This window comes from Parambassis ranga, chromosome 8, assembly GCF_900634625.1.
Source record: "Parambassis ranga chromosome 8, fParRan2.1, whole genome shotgun sequence".
Lineage (NCBI taxonomy): Eukaryota > Metazoa > Chordata > Actinopteri > Ambassidae > Parambassis > Parambassis ranga.
In genome coordinates this window covers 4,241,035-4,261,118 of record NC_041029.1, presented here as the reverse complement: position 1 = coordinate 4,261,118, position 20,084 = coordinate 4,241,035, and the positions used below count along the sequence as shown (strand labels likewise).

At 43.9% G+C, this 20,084-nt stretch overlaps 2 protein-coding genes across 5 annotated transcripts; one reads left to right on the top strand and one right to left on the bottom strand.

Annotated features, from left to right (window-relative positions):
* Positions 1 to 470: 470 nt before the first annotated feature.
* LOC114439507 (actin-related protein 2/3 complex subunit 1A-A) lies at positions 471 to 3,995 on the bottom strand. Its single transcript, XM_028411481.1, has 10 exons — positions 3,857 to 3,995; positions 3,337 to 3,463; positions 2,862 to 2,966; positions 2,515 to 2,737; positions 2,324 to 2,431; positions 1,818 to 2,024; positions 1,602 to 1,677; positions 1,063 to 1,253; positions 679 to 769; positions 471 to 596 (listed from the first exon to the last, which is right to left on the bottom strand). The coding sequence occupies exons 2-10, from the start codon at positions 3,398 to 3,400 to the stop codon at positions 591 to 593; spliced, it is 1,071 nt and encodes a 356-aa protein (XP_028267282.1). The 5' UTR covers positions 3,401 to 3,463; positions 3,857 to 3,995; the 3' UTR covers positions 471 to 590.
* On the top strand, positions 3,926 to 18,852 carry trpm4a (transient receptor potential cation channel, subfamily M, member 4a). 4 transcript variants are annotated; one of them, XM_028411476.1, is made up of 28 exons: positions 3,926 to 4,016; positions 6,341 to 6,550; positions 11,836 to 11,897; positions 11,986 to 12,163; positions 12,263 to 12,443; positions 12,548 to 12,717; positions 12,789 to 12,966; positions 13,069 to 13,133; positions 13,310 to 13,549; positions 13,653 to 13,755; positions 13,869 to 13,987; positions 14,067 to 14,369; positions 14,450 to 14,680; positions 14,755 to 14,884; positions 14,962 to 15,107; positions 15,197 to 15,309; positions 15,395 to 15,502; positions 15,592 to 15,629; positions 15,722 to 15,954; positions 16,034 to 16,149; positions 16,225 to 16,357; positions 16,587 to 16,761; positions 16,859 to 17,024; positions 17,096 to 17,277; positions 17,364 to 17,496; positions 17,850 to 17,922; positions 18,131 to 18,224; positions 18,303 to 18,852. In XM_028411476.1, exons 1-28 carry the CDS (start codon positions 3,951 to 3,953, stop codon positions 18,344 to 18,346), a joined length of 3,990 nt encoding a protein of 1,329 aa, XP_028267277.1. In that variant the 5' UTR covers positions 3,926 to 3,950; the 3' UTR covers positions 18,347 to 18,852. The 4 variants fall into 4 exon arrangements, with proteins under 4 accessions (XP_028267277.1, XP_028267278.1, XP_028267279.1 ...); XM_028411477.1 differs by lacking the exon at positions 3,926 to 4,016 and adding an exon at positions 5,447 to 5,725; XM_028411478.1 differs by lacking the exon at positions 3,926 to 4,016 and adding an exon at positions 5,447 to 5,729.
* The last annotated feature ends 1,232 nt before the right edge of the window (positions 18,853 to 20,084 follow it).

Below are 20,084 nucleotides of genomic sequence, written 5' to 3'. Positions count from 1 at the left end.
AGTGTTTATGCACACAAGTCACATTAACTTTGTGTCTGTCTTTGATGAAATGTTGATGGCTGATGAAAGAAAACACTGTGTTTTAGTGTGCAAACGTTGTCTGTTGTTGTCAGTGTGTGGAGGTGGGAGCGTTGCCACAGACACCAAATGCAGCTCCCGCTGTGCAAAGAGTTCAAGGTTCAGGATTGATTTTGACAACACATTCTTTTTTTTTTATTATTTGGGGATTGTACATCACCTTTAAACTTATCCCTACAAAAAGACAGCTACACAGTACAACACAGCAGCAGAGGCTGGCCAACACCACAGGGAGTTAAAGGTAATCCTCTCAATAGGTCTCCATGTTTAGGGTTGCTATGGCAGCAGCCACCAGGTTTTGTTTAAAGCAATCTCCCTCTGCACCTCAGATACCTATGTCTGAGGACGTCAAACACACTTTTAAAGGATAAATCACCCCAAAATGACACCACTGCACTTTCAGATTCTTTATTTAAAGACCCACATGTGCTCACAATACTTTCTTGTTTCTTGGAAACACAAATGATTGCATGAAGTGTTTGATCCATGATGTGCTGACGACCAGCGTAGATTCAGTGCTGCAAAAGACAAACATCGGAATAATTGATACTAAGCTTGCACATGCCTTTCCATGTTCACTGAATTGTAATTCACATATACCTTAAAGTCCCAGATCACCATGGCTCCATCCAGACCCACACTGCTGTACTTCTCTACTTTGGATTTCCCCCCAGACACAACACACAGCTGTCTGCAGAGTACAACTACATGTGAGCAATTATCAATGCAGATTATTATTCTCATGGCTTTAGACAGTCAGAAATGTGTAAAAAAACAATTAGTAGAAAATCAGTGTCCAGTGTCATTTGAGGAATTGACCACATGGTGGTGCTAATGAATCCACATGACTTGAGACCTGTTACTTGATTGGAATGACTCATATTCTAGCTCATATTCAAAATATGTGATGCTATCAACAAACTATTCAAATCAGAAGCCTCTTTGGTGACACTCTCTTACAGGCCAGAAAGTGAGGCCCCTTACGTGATGCTGTTCTGGTGAAGTGTGTTCAGCTCGTTGCTGTCCTCCTCAGTGGCCTTTTTGTCCAGGTTGCGGAAGTGCTGCATGGCAGACACGCTGCTCTTTGAGGACTGCTTGGGGATGTCTAACTTCTTCACAAACTCCAGGGTGCCTGGACCTTGATAGGTGAACTGGTAGGGACAACAGTCATGGCCCTGACACGGACGAAATACATGGACAGCATGAACAAAATATGTTAAGAAGAAAATAAGAGTCAGTATTAGTTTATTTTGTGAAATAGCTTTTAAAATACTGATGAATGAAAAAGACGTAACATGATAAGCAAAGAATTTTAAGATGACAGAATGTAGCTGCAGTAAATGATTTTCTGCCACCAGGGGGCAGTAAAGGCAAACCAAGCCTCACTTATGCACACAGTTTAGTGCTTCTTTAAAATGTTTTCTTTTCCTTCTCTGGCCTTCTAACCATTTGTGTGAGCTGACCAATTGTACACACAAAAACTCACAGACACACACACACACACAGAGTGTAGGTTATGTTACCGCAGCAACAATCTCAGTAGGGTTGACGTAGAGGACGCTCAGCAGTGGCAGATGGTTAGTGGTCAGCTGGGTTACCCTGAACAGACAACATGAGCATGATTTGTAATGTCAGAAGAAGAAGAAGAAGAAGAGGAGGAGGAGGAGGAGGAGGTTTTCAGATATCAGAAACCTTATCACATATTTTATCATAATGATGGGATAAGTGACCACACTCACTCCCTCCCCTTCGCAGCATCAACCACGGTGATGCTGCTGTTGTGCGCCACGCAGGCCAGCTGGTCTCCGCTGGGGGAGAAGGAGACACTGTGCACCCATCCACCACAGTCCTTATGCTCCAGCAGCACCTCTCCAAAAGGCATCTTGGCTCCCCAGGCAGTGGGTCCAGGCTTGTCCTCGATGTCCTTGATGTAGGTTGAAAACACCCTGAGAGGTATGAAATCTGTTTTAAGACCGTTATGTTGATTTGATATATATGTGTATACCATTTTATCACATGAGGAACTTAGCCATGGTTCAGCAAGAACACTACAATACAGAGACACTGGGGCTGAAGAGGCACCAGACTCCTTCATTTAACCTCAGACAACATGGGAGAGAAACTGATCTGTCCCTTTAGACTCACTCTCTGATGTCATAGCAGTGAATGTTATGCATAAAAATAAAAAAAAGGTTAGTACATCTGCTTAAACCTCTTGATTAGGCTAACGAGAGTTAAGTGTCACCTGCAGTGAAGGTCTGCAGACCCAGCAGCCAGTAAAATGTTATTAGGGTGCCAGTCCAGACTTAGAACTGTGGAACAAATGGGCTTCTTGATGTGCTTACTCAGCCACCTAAAAGGTAGGAAAGACGATGAAATGTGTGTGCGAGGCCTTTCAAAAGCAGTTTCATCAAGTCTTATCATTATGTTGCTCACCAGTCGTTCTCCTTCTCAAAGTAGCACACGGAGATGAGTCGAGCCCCGCTGCCCAGGGCGAACTTGTTCTCCAGGGGGGACCACTTCACACAGGTGGCCGCACGGTTGATGCGCACCAGGACCAGCGTGGGTTTCCACACGCCATCCTTGAGAGTCCACACGTAGGCGTTACGGTCAGAGGCACAGGTGACAATACGGTTGGACTCTGGGGCCCAGTCAATGCCTGTGGACATAAAATTAAATTTTCCCTCTTTTGGTTTGGTCTTGCTGCATGTTACACATGTTTACATTACACACACCACTGGTCTTTGGTAGATGATGTTAATAATATTTTCAGCTTTAGGTACCTGTGATCCTTCCACTGTGCTCACTCAGCTCGTGGATCTTGACCCATTCTTTGCCTTTTTTCTCGTAGATAACCACCACGTTGTTATTTGGACTCACAGCGATCACTGTAAGGAAGCACATATGCTGCAATAATGACCTAATTCCACAATTATCTGTCCACTGTATGATCATGTAAACATTGCGGAGAGATGCATGCTTCCACAGTGTCTTTCTAAAAGATGTAACAAGGTGTAAGTTGGTGATAACAATAGGGTGCAGTCAGACAGATGCATTAAAGCTCTCTGAATCCATTTCCTGTATTGATAATCAGATTCCCCATGGTTCTCCAGGCAACATTAATGCAATTAGAGGAGGAAGAAAATATACCAGCAGCCTGTTTTGGTCCCACCCTGAACCCACAAGATATGGAGAAAGAACCCACTCTATATAAGGAAATGTAATCAAGAGTGTATGTTGAGTTTTTTTTAAACGTACGGGTCCTGTCTTTGTTCCAGGCGTGGCAGGAGAGCGGCTCCAGGCCAAAGCTGTACAGCGACATGTCTGAGCAGAGGCAGGAGAGGCTGCTGGAATGTGCTTGCTTTTATGGTCGGCAGATGTGCTGCTGCAGGTCCAGAGATGATATCAGAGAAGAAGAAGAAGAAAAACAAGACACTCGGTTTTAGAGAATCTTTAAATTTTTGAACATAGCAGCAAAGTTATGTTTCTGTGTGTGGACTGGAAACAATACCTTCATGTTTTTTACTGTTTGCTAAGTGAGCGGTGAGATAACAGCACCTTTATCAGGTGTGGTGCTCCCAGTGCAAACATGTCTTTACTACATCTGTATTTCCTTCTACCCACTAATCAGAAAGCTGGAGGACTCACACAAACATTTCAAGCTTTAGTTTTAGTGTGAAGAATCACCTTTAGATGAGACAGACATTTTCTCTCTAGCTGCATATAAAGCAAGATTAGATTTAAAAGAACAACAACAAGAAGTGGGATCATGACTTACCTTTGCTGCTGTGTTCTGGTTGGATAGCTGGTGCTGGTGGTGGTGGTGGAAGGTGCAGGGTCGTGGATTCGTGGACTCTGGGCAGTCGACACGAATGGAGCGGTGCAGTCTGCCCGGTGAAGGAAGTGACTGTGTTCTTACTGAAGGGAGTGAAAGAAAGGTGGGTGTGTCTGATAATAGCTGTTGAGCAAGCGTCTGGAGTATGTTTGTTGTGGGTAGCTCTTTACTGTCATGGTACGGCTGGCAGCCACAAAACAATCCTCTTTACATATCTTCATGGTTCTTACATGTTGGATAACTGGGTCACAAGATGATCTGTTACAGATTTTCTTGCCACTTATTATCTTTTTTTTGCTCATTATTTTTTCTGCACATTGGGTCGAATTTTGTGCCTTCCTGCTCTTGCAATGAATTTAAAAATTTGCACACTTTGCAGGAATTTATTTATTTTCTTATTGCCCTTGTCAATGATCTTGAATATTTTTCCAATGAATAAAAACTGATCAAATTAAATTCAATACTTAATTTGCACAAAGATAAATTTGCATGTATTTTTATTGTGATTATAATATTTACTTGTTTTTTTTTACATTCTATGAACAGACACTTTTATGTGAATGACATGTGCAGTGGCGCGTTTCAGGCCACCAGGTGGAAGCAAACACACAGTAATGTGACAGAGGAGCAGCCTTGAGTTGGTCACAGGAAGAAATTCATCATGCTCAAAGAAATCACCTGCCAAATATCAATATGAACTTGCTGCATCAAAAGGACCTTTCTAAGTCATAAGCTGTCTTAAAAAGTATTAAACTGCCTCCTAATTTATTCATTTAGACCCGCTGTGTATTAAACTAGTAGACCATGAAGCACACACCACAAACTGTATGAACCTGAGATTAGCTGATATGTGCAGGACACATTAGCCACTTTATTCAGACTTCTCCAACACAAGGATCAAGAGGATAAGGTTTAGATTAGAATTTAGAGGTCAAGGATTACATTTACTATGCCCTAATCTTGTGTAAACAATCAGCCTTGAAGGAATTTTTTGAAAATGGATGATGATGGTTACCAGGACACAGAGATGGGAAAAGTACTAGACCCACACTTCAGCAAATACTCTGCCAAAAACTTACTCGAGTAGAGGTAAAGGTCTTCTTTAAGCATCACACTGGAGTAGAAGTATCAAGTATTAAAACACACGTTCACAGACTATGGACGGCTTGAAAAGTCTGTGTCTGTTTGCTTAGTATTGAACTCACTCCACCTCTGGAGTCCCACCAGGACACAAACTGATTCAAACTTTATATGATAATTTTGTAATAAATGTGACAGATAATAGAAGTGGCACATCATTCATTCAGATCTCATATTGCACAAAATGGAGCTGATTTTAAGTCACATGACTCTGAGCTGCTGCTGCTTCCACGGTTACTGCGTGCAGAAATAGCAGGAAGCAGGTTTCCTGAGATATCCAGTTACAGTTTCCTGTACTGTCTGCATAATCTCCTATTGTTTCCTCTGAGGCAACACACACACACACACAACATTATCATCCATGCAGAGTACTAAACAACATGTCAGTGCCTTTAGAACACAGTCTGTGATGAGCTGTGTGTGGATGGAGGTCAGAGGGGATCCACTGGGAGTCAGTGGGCAGGTCAGGCTTATTGTTAGAAAACAAATATAATGAGAGCTGGTACGTGTTCCACAGTAGTATTCCTCTTCCTCATTTTACGTAATTGGCTGCAGTGCCCTCGGGGGAAGGATCATCCTTCGCTCCAAGACCAGACGGACTTTCATCTTCCTCTCTATAAGAACCTTATCTGATGAAGCACGGTCAACGGTCAAGTGAGGCTCCGGAGAACAGTGGGTAGATTGGTCTGCAGATTGCTGATTGCTACGGTTCATATGTAATCCCAAAATTTGCTAATCCAGATTTAAGGTGTCATAGTATGTTCCAGGAAATAGTGAACAAGACCAGGCTGGCAGGGCATGTTTATGTGGTGTATGGAACCGATCATGTCAGGTCGTGTCATGTCTGGGATCCACCCTGAACCCAGTGGCACTTGTTGGGGTTTACGACCATAAAGTCTTGACCTTGAAGAATCCTGAGATGGCATTTAATTCAGTACTATACAAATAACACTGACTTACAGGCTTAAACAGCGAGTGTGTGAGTATGTAAATACTAAACTGTAATCTGTGTGTTTGAAAATCAAAATACCAAATGAGCTGTCACAGCCTTCACCTGTCTGCGCTCTGTTTACTCGTAACATGAGAAGGGCTTTGTATGTAGTTATGTATGTACGCAAACACAGGGTCTGGATCTTATTACATCTATTCTGAGAAAATTTGCAAGTAAACAGCAGGAAAACAGAGTTTTTATATGTTCTGTTTTTTTTTTCATGTAGCATCCACGAGTGCTAACAAGTGTTTTTAAACGTCTGTTGTGAGGTAACATCAACTTTCTGTTGCTCTCAGGTGTTCTTTCATGTGCGACAGCTCAGGTTGGAGGCGTTGTTCTCTGTTTGTGGGCGGGGCCACGTGTTTGAGGTGGGCGTGGCTGCAAGAAACGCAGCTGACCCGGAGCTTCATGATCACACGAGACGGATACAGAGCAAGATGATTGAGCTGGACAGAGAAAAGGACGGAGTTGGAGGAAAGTCGGGGAGCGAGAAGGAGAAAGATCAGGTAGGTGCAAACTGCAGGCGGAGGTCCACACGCTGCTGTTCCAGTTGAGACATGTTAAGGAGCCTCCGGCTGTGTGCTGGTATGAAGTCAGAGGGGTACTGACAGACTGAAGCAAGTTCCTGACCAGCATGAGCTATTTCCTGCAGAAATCCCTCTGCTTTAAAATGAGGGTTTTAATAAGTGTTCTTCAAATGATTTTTTTCTTCAGCAATGTCTGCAGACAGAAGCAAACAAACACAAAACTTCCCTGTTATCTTCAGGGACATGTTCACTATAAAAAATAGATTTATTGTAAATATATGTATAAACAGAGGTGGAAAGAGTACCTACTATAATTTTCTTCTTAAGTAAGAGTAGTATTACTTTGATAAGTAAGTTCAACATGGTCTCTAGGTGCTTTACAGAAACCCAGAGCCTGAACCCCTAAGAGAGCAGGAAGAAACCTCGAGCAGGGACAGCCTTCCTGCTGAGTGATGTTTGTTTAGCATCACTCTGAGAGAGGATGTTCAAGCTCATAGCAATATTATGGAGGTGAAAGAAGGTGTTCCTAGAGAGCTCTGAGGGATAAGTGACTTTTCCTGATCAAACATAACGCAGAGGTTCCTCGCGGTCGCACTGGACGCCAAAGTGATGCCGTCCAGAGAGAGAATGTTATCAAATAATCTAGTTCTGAGAAGTTTGGGGCCAAAATCAATGAACTCAAGTTTATGCCATGCTTCTAAATAATGTTCGCTAGAGTGAGCATGTAGAGGGTGAACAGGATCTGTCCGAGCACTGAACCCTGTGGAACACCGTGTTAACCCTTGTATGCAAAGAGGAAACATTGTTAACATGAACGAAGTGGAATCTGTCGGATCTGTCTAATCTGTGTAGTAAGATGCTGTGATCTATGGTGTCAAAGGCAGCACTGAGATCCAGTAGAACCAATTCAGAGACAAGTCCACGGTCTGATGCCATGAGGGGGTCATTAGTGACTTTAACCAGTGCTGTTTCTGTGCTGTGATGGGCTCTGAATCCAGACTGGAACGTATCAAACAGACTGTTCCTATGCAGCTGGTCATTTAACTGACTGATCTTAGAAATAAAGGCGAGGTTGGAGATCCGTGTATATTTTCCTAAGATGTCTGAGTCTAGCGAGGGGTTTTTAAGTGAAGGTCTGATAACAGCAGTTTGGATCTGGTCTAATAAGGAAGTGCTAATCAGAGGAAAGACTCCCTTGAGGAGCTTAGTAGGAATGGGGTCTAGGAGACGTGGGGTGGGGGTTAGATTTATTCATGCTGGAGGTCAGCGCGGGGAGGTCTAAAGGCAGGAAGCTGTCCAGAGGTGAATTTGGACTGAAAGAGGTTTCTAAAGATGGCAGCATACTGGCTGTTGTGGAGAGATCTTGGTGGATTTTTTTTGATGGAGAAGCTCATGAAGTCTTCACTAAGAGCTGTAGGAATACAAGGCTCAGCAGATCGTTGTCAGCCTGGCTGCAGAGTTGTTCAAAAGTTAAAGAGTGAGTGGTCTGAAAGGACAGGATTTTTAAGAGCTTCTAGCAGGTTCTCAGCTTCTAGGCCGTAGGTGAGAACCAGATGGAGGGTGTGTTTGTGACAGTGTGTGGGTTCATTTACTATCTGAGAGAACCCTACTGAATCTAAGACTGAGTTAAAGGCAGTCTTAAGACTGTCAGAGATAAATGTTAAAGTCACCAACTATAATGGCTTTATCTGTGTTGAGCACTAAACTACATATAAAGTCTGAAAACTCCAGCAGGAACTCTGAATAAGCAGCAGCAGGTGGGCGATACGCTACAAGTAAAACTGGTTTTTCTGACTTCAGCTGTGAGACAGACTGAGTGCGAGACTCTCAAAAGATTGATATGATTATAATCTAGGTTTAGTGTTAATCTGAAGACTGGAGTGGTAGATTGCTTTCCCTCCTCATTGGAACATGATGATTAATTTAAAGTAACATATTTAAAATGTACTCAGAGTAAAAGTTACTTAGATAAATTTTTAACAGCACATCGTGGGTCTCTCCTGTGTAGTGTGAAAATGTATTTTTTACACTTACTACAGATGCACTGTTATATTGTTTAACCTACACTGCATCATGAAGCTGTTGCCCTCTTGTATTTGAAGTCGACATGTTCTTGCTTTGGGTCTGTAGCACAGTTGTTTGGTTTGTACGTCTCCTTCTCCATCTTGTTCTTTTAGTTAAAGTTCTCCTGCACATCATTCAATGCGGTACATTTGCGGGGAACTGTACGCAGTAAATAGGAGGCTGAGATTTGTTTTTTTAACCTTTTAGAGGGTTGATTGTTACTTTACTTCACTGCCTGATGTCATGGTGTCAGTATGAAACCGCTGTATAATTACACATTCTGTCCACACATGTCAAGTATAAAGACAGACAAAGCTGACTGACAGGTCTTAGTGGATAAAAAAACAAATAAAATCTATGGGCCCGTCTTCTCAGCATAGATCTAAAGCCAGCATGATAAAGTTAAGATTATTCAGGGGATTTTTGGTCCTAACCAATATGAAATGTCAGCATTATCACTATAAGCACATATAGCTCTTTACATGTATGTGTAATTACATTGCAGTCACAAGGATCAGTCAGTCATGATAGACATGCAGACATCTTTCTCAACACACCTATGCTAACACAGGGGCTCATTATGAACCCAGCAAGCCACTGTTTTCATACAGACACACCTGAAAACACACAGATTGTGCAACATAACCGTAAACATTTTACCTTTACGACCATGAACCTGCACACGCAGAATCTGAAAACTGTTTATTTTATTTCCACTGTGTGTTGTAGAGCCTGCGACTGACCTGATCAAAGTCTCAATATGTTACTTTAGGGAAACTCGGCGTCTCCTCTGGGGTGCGGAGCCGGGTGGGGCACACTTGGTTAAATACAATATTTATTCTGTGTTTTCTGCTGGTTGGGAGTACACTTCCCCAGACGAAACCATGACATGAACAGACCTGTTAGCAGTAGATGAAGGCAAACTTCAGCTATCTCTGCAGGCCGTGGCAGTTTGTAAAATGAGACTCAGACCATTCTATGGTGTTCATAAGGACGAGCCGGTCGTGGAACTCTTCCACAGCTTCCATGTATATTCAGCATTAAGCGTCTAATATTTGCTTGGATGTCGATAAACATGAAGGTTCATGCCCTGCCTTCTACAAATGTCCTTCAAGCCTCCTGTATGGGTTTTTGTTGTATGTGCAAGGATTATTAGTGCTAGCTGGGTGTGGCTTTAAACTTCTGTTGTTTTCATGAAAACAAATGGAGCAGAGGTTTTACCTTTCTTTGGAATTTTACAGCTGATTGAAAGACAAAAGAAACACGTTTTAGGCAAGGCAAGGCAAGGCAGGGTTTATTTGTATAGCACCATTCATACACAAGGCATTTCAGAGTGCTTTCCAGCGGAACATTCAAATGACAGAATAAAAAGCAACATTACATAAGGATGGAAACAACACAGACTTAAAAAATATTAAATGAGTTTTAGGACGTTTGTTCCACAGGTGCGCGACAGTATAACTGAATCCTGCTTCTGACCATGGGTACACACAGTAGGCCTGTCCCCGATGATCACAGGGGGTCTGGATGCTTCATCAAGAAGCGATAAGTCCATGATGAATTTCTGGTCCAAGACCATTCAGTGCTTTGTAAACCAAGAGTACATTTTTTTAAGACCTGTGACGATTTTTACGTTAGGTTATTTCTGTCCTTGTAAACCTGCACTTCCAGTCGCCATCACTCCGTCTGTCTGAGAATCTATGCAGACAATACTCATACATACATACACATACCATATGTGTTTTGAATGGATTTGACAACCAGTCTAAGTCACCAGCAATGTACATTCTTGAAGCCGTTACACCCGTTCTGTCAACTGAAAGGGATTCAGCTATTCTGTGAATTTGGTCCATTCATTAGCTGCACCTGCCGACTGAAAGCCACTCTCCATGGTCTGTTGCAATGCAATGCTAGGACTTTGTGATGTTTCGAAAACGCCCTCTGCGTGTCCTGTCAGAAAGCACACAATGACTGCGGAGATCTGACATCAAAAAGACGAATGTCGCCTCTAACGTAGCAACTGCTGTAAACGAAGTGACGTTCAAAAACACGCAATAGACTGGCCCTGGTGGATCACCATCTTAAAATTGATTTTTATGTGTCACAACATGCGCAACAAGCTTAGATCACGTTTTTTGGCAGGTAAACCTTATCTGTTTCTGATGTGCAGGGTAGTTCAGCGTCCTGCACCGCGAGGTCGTGTCTTTAGGGCTGAATATTCACAGCCATGACTCTCAGATAGGATGGATGTAGGACTATAAGGGGTCATTGTTTTGCTGCAACACCACCCGATAAATCCTGCAATCAAGCTCTAGCTTCGGCCTAAATGTTGCAGGTGGAGGCTCCTGAATACACACAGTACAGGTTGAACCAGTCCTCTTATCGGTGAGATCACAAATGATCTGCTTCATCTTGTAGCAGCAAATTTTACCCTGGAAGTAGTTAAAAAATGTAATGCACATGCAATGCTGTCTTATAAATAACCAGTTTTTAATTTACCCACCACCCTCGGAGAGCGGGAGCTGTCTTCTTCCATGATGACTTTAAAACCTCATTCATGCCTCCACCTGAGTCCATCCTCACTCATTCCTCACATTTTTCTCATTCTCTGCTTATTGGCTTCAATCTTGTATCTGCCGCTCCAACACTTCACCTCATGTTTGTCCTCTTGTTTCAGCTGATCTGCTTCCCTCTCTATTCCATTCTCTTAATACTCACATGATTCCTCCTCTGTCACATGAATCCTGCTCAAGATCACTTCTTCTCTTCATAGCAGCTGCACGGTGGGTGGAAGGTTATATATATTTAAATTATTTAGAGAAAACCCCTCTGCAGAAGCACCAACCTTGACAACTTTGGCCTTGGCTTACTTTTGGAAAATTCTTGGACACATAATTCAGTATTACATGGTCTTTCACATATGTTCACTGTGGGCTTTGTTTTGGTATTATGGCAGGTATACTTCCAAGGTATACTTCCAGTTCTCTAAATCAACACCGCCACCAAGGTCGGCAAGGAGGTGGAATGTGACCAATGCCTGCTGGCATTTACATTTGTTTTGTGTGTGTTTTGTGTCACCTGATTACATTCCAGTTCCAAAACAGTTGCGTGTGTAGTTAACCATAACATTACCAGACATTACAGAACAGCGTTGTTCTTCGCATTACTGTAGTGCTGACAAGCTGAGTTTCTGCTTACAGAGCTGGATTCCCAAGATCATCAAGAAGCGAGTGTGCACCACATTTGTTGAAGACTCTTTCAGGTAATCTCCTCTTACGAATCCAGACATTTGAGATGCTATTTGAACCACAGAATAACAGGTTTGTACGGGTTTTTGTTGTGTGTGTCAGTAATGGAGCATTGTGTCAGTGTGGTGGTGTGCGGGACGTGCACACCTCTGTTGCAACGGGGGATTACTTTGGTGCAGCTATCGTTACCCAGTGGGACAGCAAGCAGCATTCGTCAGAGTATCCCACCGACGCCTTTGGAGAGCTGGAGTTTGCCGGTGCTGGACGAAGACACAGTCATGTGAGTGGAACGCACACCCACGCTCATGCAGACATGCAGGCGCACTTATGCCCCCATACAGACTGTAAAAGTAAGCGTCTCCTCTCCGTTTCTTCCCAGTTTTTGCGTCTATCATGTGACACACCACCTGATATTGTCTACACCCTGATGACTGCTCACTGGGGTCTGCCCTCACCCAACCTGGTGGTGTCGGTGGTCGGGGGCGAAGGCCATGAGAAGATCAAAACATGGGTGAGGGATGTCCTGAGGAAGGGGCTGGTCAGAGCTGCACAGAGCACAGGTGGGTCACTGTAGCCACCCAGAATTCAGCTGTAATGCTTCCATGATGTTTGGTTGTTGTGGGCTCCACCTGACTGTCTCTCTCTCTCTCTCTCTTTTGCTCAGGGGCCTGGATCTTGACGGGGGGTCTGAGAGAGGGTGTGGCGCGCTGTGTTGGTGAAGCAGTGCGGGACCACGGGGCGGCGGCTCCGGCTCTCTCTCAGAAGAAAGTGATCGCCGTGGGACTGGCCCCCTGGGGTCTAGTTCACAACAGGCAGCAGCTTGTCAACGCCCAGGTACTTATTCTGCTGTGCTCCATTCCACAGATGTGTAGGACTTAAATGACTGTTGGGTTTTCTGTCTGAAGGGAAGTTTCCCAGCTCGGTACTACGTCCAGAATGCGTCACGTGACTCCTGCTGCCTGGACAACAACTGTCAGGCTTTCCTCTTGGTGGATGATGGGAGCGTTGGCCGGCATCGGGGAGAGACAGCCTTTCGTGCTAATCTGGAGGACTACATTTCCCATCAGCGCACTGGCATTTGGGGTGAGCATGGAGGTTTATGAAGGTGAATGATATGTGGGCCACTGTGTGAACTCCACCTCTTGCATTTTCCATATGATCTGATGTCTCTTGGTCTGACCACAGGTAGCGGCAACATTGAAATCCCAGTGCTTTGCATGCTCATTTCAGGAGATTCCAGCATGCTGGAGGTGAGGAATCTGTCAAATACCTTATCAATATACACACAAATCCCTGTCCTGTTTGCCTTCTGGCTTTTCATATCTTCCTTGTAAATGATAATGTTTACGATTTCCTCAGCCAAGTAAATAATAAATAATCGTCCTATCTGTTATCTTGTGTGTGTTTCATACGTTCCCGGGCTTAGAGAGTAGATGCCTCTATGAGGAAATCTACGCCCTGGCTGGTTCTTGCTGGTTCTGGTCCAGCTGCAGATTTTATTGGTGAACTGCTGGGGAATCTCCCCACTGTTTCCCTCAGTCCCACCTCTCCTCCATCGGAGGTAGAGACTGTTGAGGGTCTCAGCACGGAGTTCCGCGACAGGGTCCGTGAGAAGGTCCGGAAACACTTCCCAGCTGAAGGTGATCTGCAGAAGCTGGTAGACAGTGTGAGTCAGTGTTGCTCAGTTTGATGTGTCCAGAGTCTCATCTAGTTCTACAATGTTTGTGATGTATGAAATGGATCTGGTTTTTCTTTCTGTTTGTCTGTAGGCTCTGAGTATTTATCACAACAGAGACCTCATCACTGTTTTCCAGCAGGAACAGGAGGGCTCTGATGATTTTGATACAGTTCTCCTCAAAGCACTTGTTAGAGGTAAGTAAGAAAAATGCACATATTACATATCTTTTTTGCACATCCAAATGTGTGCTTCAAAGTATGTTATATTATAATATTATCTGAATGACTGAATGTGTTTGTGTGTTAAGCTAGTAAACGTGTGTCCAGTGAAGCCAGAGAGTACATCGAGGAGCTGAAACTGGCTGTGGCCTGGAACAGAGTAGACATTGCCAAAACTGAGCTCTTCAATGGAGGCATACAGTGGAAGGTTAGAGGCCTTTGTGCCACACATACAAAAAACCGGGGGAAAAAAAAGGCAGATCTAAATTCAATGACTATGCTTTCAGTACGAGGACCTCGAGGACTCCATGACCGATGCACTGATCAACGACAAACCACAGTTTGTGCGGCTCTTCTGTGAAAATGGTCTGAATATTCTGGACTACCTGACATACCAGCGCTTGGAGAGCTTGTATGGCTCACTATCAGACAGCTCCTTGGCCTACATGCTTCTCCAGAGACGTCTGACTGAGAGAGTGGGCCTGGCTGAATCCATGTCACATTCAGATGGAGATGTGATGCTACCTCTGAAGAATCCCCTGAATTTGCAAAACGAACCTGCTTTAGCAAAAGAGCTCAGCCTGTATGAGGTGAGGAAGAGGACAGCTAATTCATTTATTAAAAGCGTCCCTGCCGTGTTGTGGTGATGGATTGTCTGGTCATGCTGCAGGTGTCTCGCCTGCTGGGGGAACTCTTAGGTGATGTCTGCCAGCCTTTCTACTATGGACCTCTGGGCCTTGACCACGGCATTAGCACCAGGAGGGCTCTCAAGCAAGTCAATAAGTTGCTTCTAGGGGAGTGTGTGTACCGGGCCCAGCGCTGCCTCTCACCCTGGGCTGCTCTCTTCATCTGGGCTGTCTTACAGAACCGCAGAGAAATGTCTGTGTACTTCTGGGAGATGGTGAGACTTTGGTATTTAAGGTTCCACTCAGCAGTTTCCCTTTTAATTTGGTTAAAACTCATTTCCTGTGTCAGGCAGGAGAGTCTGTGTTGAGCGCTCTGGGTGCCTGTAAGTTGTTGAGGGAGCTTTCAAAGCTCGAGAGCGAGGCTGAGAACAAGCTGGCCCTAAAACAGCTGGCAATGACGTTTGAGAACCTGGCACATGGTGAGTCAAACCTCCTCTGATTTAACTCTTACAGCAGCACAAGACGAAAAAAACACACTGATGTTCTGTGTGCTCAGATGTGTTCGGTGAGTGTTACCAGAACAGCGAGAATCGATCCTTCACTCTTCTTATAAGGAAGTCTGTGGTTTGGGGCGGGGCTACCTGCCTGCAGATGGCCACCTTGGCAGATGCTCGACTGTTCTTCAGTCACGATGGCGTTCAGGTAGACATTCTGTCCTTCTGTGATTTTGATTTTAATTTTGATGTTGATGCGGACAGTGTGGATGTCATGACAACGCTGTCTGCTGTTAGTCTCTGCTGTCTCATATCTGGTGGGGTGACATGGAAAGAAGTACAGATGTTTGGAAACTAGTTCTCACCTTCTTCCTGCCTCCGCTGATCTACACAGACCTCATTAACTTCAGGTCAGTGTTGTGTTGTAAGTTAGGATCAATGAAACAAGTTCACGGTGATTTAAACTATGACACACTGTGTGTGTTTATGTCACAGGGAACAAGAGGAGGAGGTCAAGTCTCCTGCAGTCCTCCAGGGTGTAGAGGCCGACAGCCTGGATGGGAATGATGGCACTGTCTTCTCCTTTTCTGACATTATACAGAGGTAACCAGACAAAGATCAAAATGATGTTGCAAGGTGGATTCATCAGTTTTAACTGAAGTGTGTGGTATTTGTCTTGTTTGGAATTGCAGTGAGGAAGATGCAGAGGAGTTCGGGCCTCCTAAAGAAGGTAGATTTGGTTCCCTGTTGTGCTCTTGGTACGTCCACAAAGGGGCAGAAATTCTCAGAAGATCCCTGTTTTGAATCTTGTCTTCACTCCAGGCACTTTGCCCCCACATTCCAAGAGACCATTTGTCATCTCACGGTGGAGACAGTTCTGGTACGCCCCCGTCACCTCATTCCTCGGCAACGTGTTGATGTACTTCCTCTTCCTTTGCCTATTTGCCTATGTTCTGTTGGTGGACTTCAAACCTGCACCGCCCAAGGGCCCCTCCACTCTGGAGCTGGTGCTTTACTTTTGGGTATTCACCTTAGTGTGCGAAGAGATCCGGCAGGTTGGTTATTAAAGGCACTTATGGCGAAGTGACTGCACAGACCTAACTATGTGTAACACCTTCTGTCTGTGGCTGACAGACCTTCTTTGTGGGCAGCACATTTGTGCTCCAGAGGATGAGGAACTACATTCAGGATAAGTGGAACAAGTGCGACCTCACGGCAATCACTCTCTTCATTTTGGCACTGTGCTGCAGGTTAGTCTTCTTCCCACACAAAGGTATCCATGGCAACATAAGCACGAACAATGACTGACCACTTTTCTTTTCCAGAATGTTTCCCTGGTCGTATCAGTTTGGCCGAGCAGTGATGGCCATAGATTTTATGGTTTTCACGCTACGACTGATCCACATCTTTGCTGTCCACAAACAGCTCGGGCCAAAGATCATCATTGTCGGCAAAATGGTAAAAAACATTGATACATCTCTCTTAAAGTGAATTACTTTTGGATCAGGGAATTACGGAGCGAGGAATTTAAGCTGATGGGAAGCATGTTGAAATAGATCATATCAGCTGCTGTTTACTGTTTGATTTGACATCCTGGTGCGCCCTTTAATGTGGCGCTGGCAACGCCTAAGGGGATGAAGGTTGTTGTTTTGTATCTCACAACATCGTCTCTCCTTGTTCCCTTCAGGTCAAAGATGTTTTCTTCTTCCTTTTCTTTCTGGCTGTGTGGGTCATGGCGTACGGAGTGGCCAATCAGGCTCTCCTGTACTCGTACGACCCTCGTCCTAACTGGATATTCCGACGAGTGTTTTACAGACCCTACCTGCACATTTTTGGACAAATTCCTATTGAGGACATGGACAGTGAGTGGTGCAGTTGCTGCTTTAACTTCTGACGAGTGTATACCTTGAAAATTCAGGTTGAATTCAAATCAATGTGTTGTATTTGCTTTGCATCTAGCTGATAAACTGCGTCAAATAAACTGCACACACAACGCCACATTGATCGAAGCGGGAGCAGAGCCCTGTCTGAGCAACTACGCCAACTGGGTGGTCGTCATCCTGCTTGTCATCTACCTGCTGTTTACCAACATAGTGCTGGTCAACCTGCTCATTGCTATGTTCAGGTAGGATACAGGTTCAACACAGGAACGCACCGTGGACGGATGTGTTTTCACCTTCTGTTTACTGTCCACAGCTACACCTTCTCCAAAGTGCAGGAGCACAGTGACACCTACTGGAAGTTTCAGCGTTACAACCTGATTGTGGAGTACCACTCCAGACCCTGTCTGGCACCACCCTTCATCATCCTCTCGCACCTACACCTCTTCATCAAAAGACAGATTCGCCGCATCCCCTCATTGAAAAACCAACACTTTGGTAAGAAGCAGTGTGAAGATATCTACTCTTACACTTGTGTGTCCATGTGCATTTTCTGCTCATATGTGATCCTGTGTCTTTCTTAGTTCTGGAGCTGCGGGGCAGAGAGGCCAGCCGACTCAACACATGGGAGGCTATCCAGAAAGAAAACCTCCTCTCAGCTCAGAGTAAGCTGCAGAGGGAGAGCGACACGGCGCGACTTAAACGTACATCAGTCAAGTAAGTTACCGCTGGTGTTTTTTAAAGAGCTGTCAGAACTGATTGTTCATCTCATTACCTTTGACGCACTGCAAAACAGAAAGATGTGCAATATACGACCAATTTTTAGAGATTACTGATTACATATTGACTTAAACAAAGCAAATTATAGGTATGTTCATATATCAGTGGCTTGTAGCTCTTCTTCTGTGCCTTGTTAGTCATGTCAGTATGTCCCAGTTTAAGCTTTTCATCCGTCCCTCTTTCACTTGAACGTGGTCTGTGACCCTTCCATCCTGTTGAACTAAGCTGAACTCTGATTGATATTCTAGCTGAGGTTAGCAGCTGGTATATTTGTGTGTTTGATTCTGCAGGGTGGACAGCGTGCTGAAGCAAATGGCAGAGATCCGTGATCACGATCGAAGATTGCAGCTGCTAGAGACACAGGTCAGCCTGCTTATTTTCAATAATGCAGTGGGTGTTGCTGCAGTAAACCTCTGCATGCATGCATGCACACGGGCAGACTGATAGACGTATATGTGTGTGTTGTGTGTGTGCATGCTGTGTCTGGTTTCTCTGCAGCTGTCAGCTCTGCCTGCTCAGCACTCATCCATCTCTGTCTGTGCGTATCTCTCTCCCCTTCTTTCTCTCCCAGCTGGAGTACTGCTGCAGCGCCCTCGCCTGGATGACTGACGCTCTGCATCAGAGTAATCTGATAAAAGCCAGCCGGCCTCCTTCACTCCACAGAGGTAAAAAAAAAACATGAAAAAGTTGTTGTCTAAATCCTGCCTGTATTGATTTTATGTGTTTTTTTTTATCTTACTCAGCTGTCTCAGATTTGACTGCTGGATCCCCAGGGCTCAAGGACTAAGATCTAAGACTTTAAAAATATAATAATATACATTATGAGATATTGTTTGTAACTCCAAATGATCCCCATAATGTGTATGCAGACTGATTTATATTCCTACTGTTTAAAAAAACAGTATCCTCAGGGCCGCTGTATGAAACAGCACCTTATTCTGATGATTGCATGTCATGTGTATGTTATTTGATGTGTATAAAAGATATTTTTCCATTAGAAAAATAGTTTTCTTAATGTTTTTGTCTTTTTTAAGTTAAGGCCATCATCTTTTCATGTAATTTTTTTAACCTGATTATACTCGTCCAATTCTGAAATGCATTGTACATTTCATAAAGTCTTGTGTTTTTTAATGGTATGAGCATTTACACCTTAGATGTAACCACTGTGCCTTGTTTTTGTGTCAATTCAGGACTGACTTTGATTGTAAGACACCGTATGTGATAAATTATATATAATCACAGCCCCTTTTTCCAGGTTTGTGCATCCTGCATTCATTAAAGCAATAAATAAAGATGTCAGTATATATTTATCCTTCATTTATACTTCTCTTTTTGTGCCAGTGTTACCCCTAAACGAAGCTGAAATCACCAATCTTATATGGTCTTTTCATCCTTTTATGCAAATTATGTGTAAAAGGATGACGCTCCATGGACATGAGGGGGATGGGGCTATGACTAATCTCTGGAAGCAGTGTCTATAGTGTGGTCAACACAAATCAAATTATCATTTTTGGTCAGAACTACATTAGCACGTTAAATTAATCTCTTAACTCCCTGTCATAGCGCGCGCACACACATATACACACACACATGCCACTCCCCTTAGGTAACTGTATCGTGGAGAGAGATTTCCCACTTTAGACAGTCCTTACATGGAAAGAGCTTGGGATGAATTTGGCACTGGATTCAATTCAAGGAGGAAAATGAATCCTGCAGGGTAGTGTCAAATCTGCTTGATGAATGGACCAATGAGGCGCTCTTGCTGTCATCTCTTTACCTCACTACAGCCTGTCTGACACCTCAAATAACACCCATTCTTTCATTTTTTTTCATTTCACTCAGACTATTTGGAGCTAATTGAGGTCATGCATTTAAGTGTTCACTTTGCTAACGTAAGTTACTGTAAGCTGAAACCCTCAGATATGGAACCACAATTATTTCCAACCTGACGGGGGGGGGGGTTTTCTCTTTTTGTTTTTTAACTATGGGAAGTTGAAACTAAACAGTAGTGGCACTTAACTAAATGGGTCAAGTGGGTCAAGGCAGGCAGACTCATGGTCCAAACTAAGAGAGAAATGTCTTTGGCATGTCCAAGCTCATCTCCACTTTCAGCCACTTTGCAGTCTTCATCTCGATCTGATCTCCTCTCTCCTTCTGTCCTTTGCTCTTTCCAGCTCAGCTGTTTCTCTGTGCCTCGAGTTTGTCACCATTAGAAACTTCATTACGAACTTGTTACTTAAATCTGTACCACTCCACCAAAGACTAAGTGCTCTACAAATCTGGGAATAGTGATGGTGGAGATTCTAGAACAGTAATATTCTGTGTGTTGGCTGTGCACCTGTTTAATTTGACATAATGAGGATCTAGAGCAGGTCTAGAAACACTTAGAAACGTTCTCCTCTGACTGGAAGTTCTTGCAGTGATGATGTAACTGACTCGACTACTCAGTATACAATTGAGTCATGTCATGCATTTATATGTGATGGGGTTTGGTCATTGCATTTATATTACATTTTGGTATTACA

Coding starts and splice junctions, on each gene's coding strand:
- LOC114439507 (XM_028411481.1), bottom strand. CDS start 3,400: ATGTCGCTGTACAGCTTTGGCCTGGAGCCGCTCTCCTGCCACGCCTGG. Junction 2,432..2,514: donor TTTGAGAAGGAGAACGACTG/GTGAGCAACATA, acceptor CCTACCTTTTAG/GTGGCTGAGTAAGCACATCA. Junction 2,025..2,323: donor TCTGCAGACCTTCACTGCAG/GTGACACTTAAC, acceptor CATACCTCTCAG/GGTGTTTTCAACCTACATCA.
- trpm4a (XM_028411476.1), top strand. CDS start 3,951: ATGGAGCGGTGCAGTCTGCCCGGTGAAGGAAGTGACTGTGTTCTTACT. Junction 12,967..13,068: donor TCAGCGCACTGGCATTTGGG/GTGAGCATGGAG, acceptor GTCTGACCACAG/GTAGCGGCAACATTGAAATC. Junction 17,923..18,130: donor TGCAGCTGCTAGAGACACAG/GTCAGCCTGCTT, acceptor TTTCTCTCCCAG/CTGGAGTACTGCTGCAGCGC.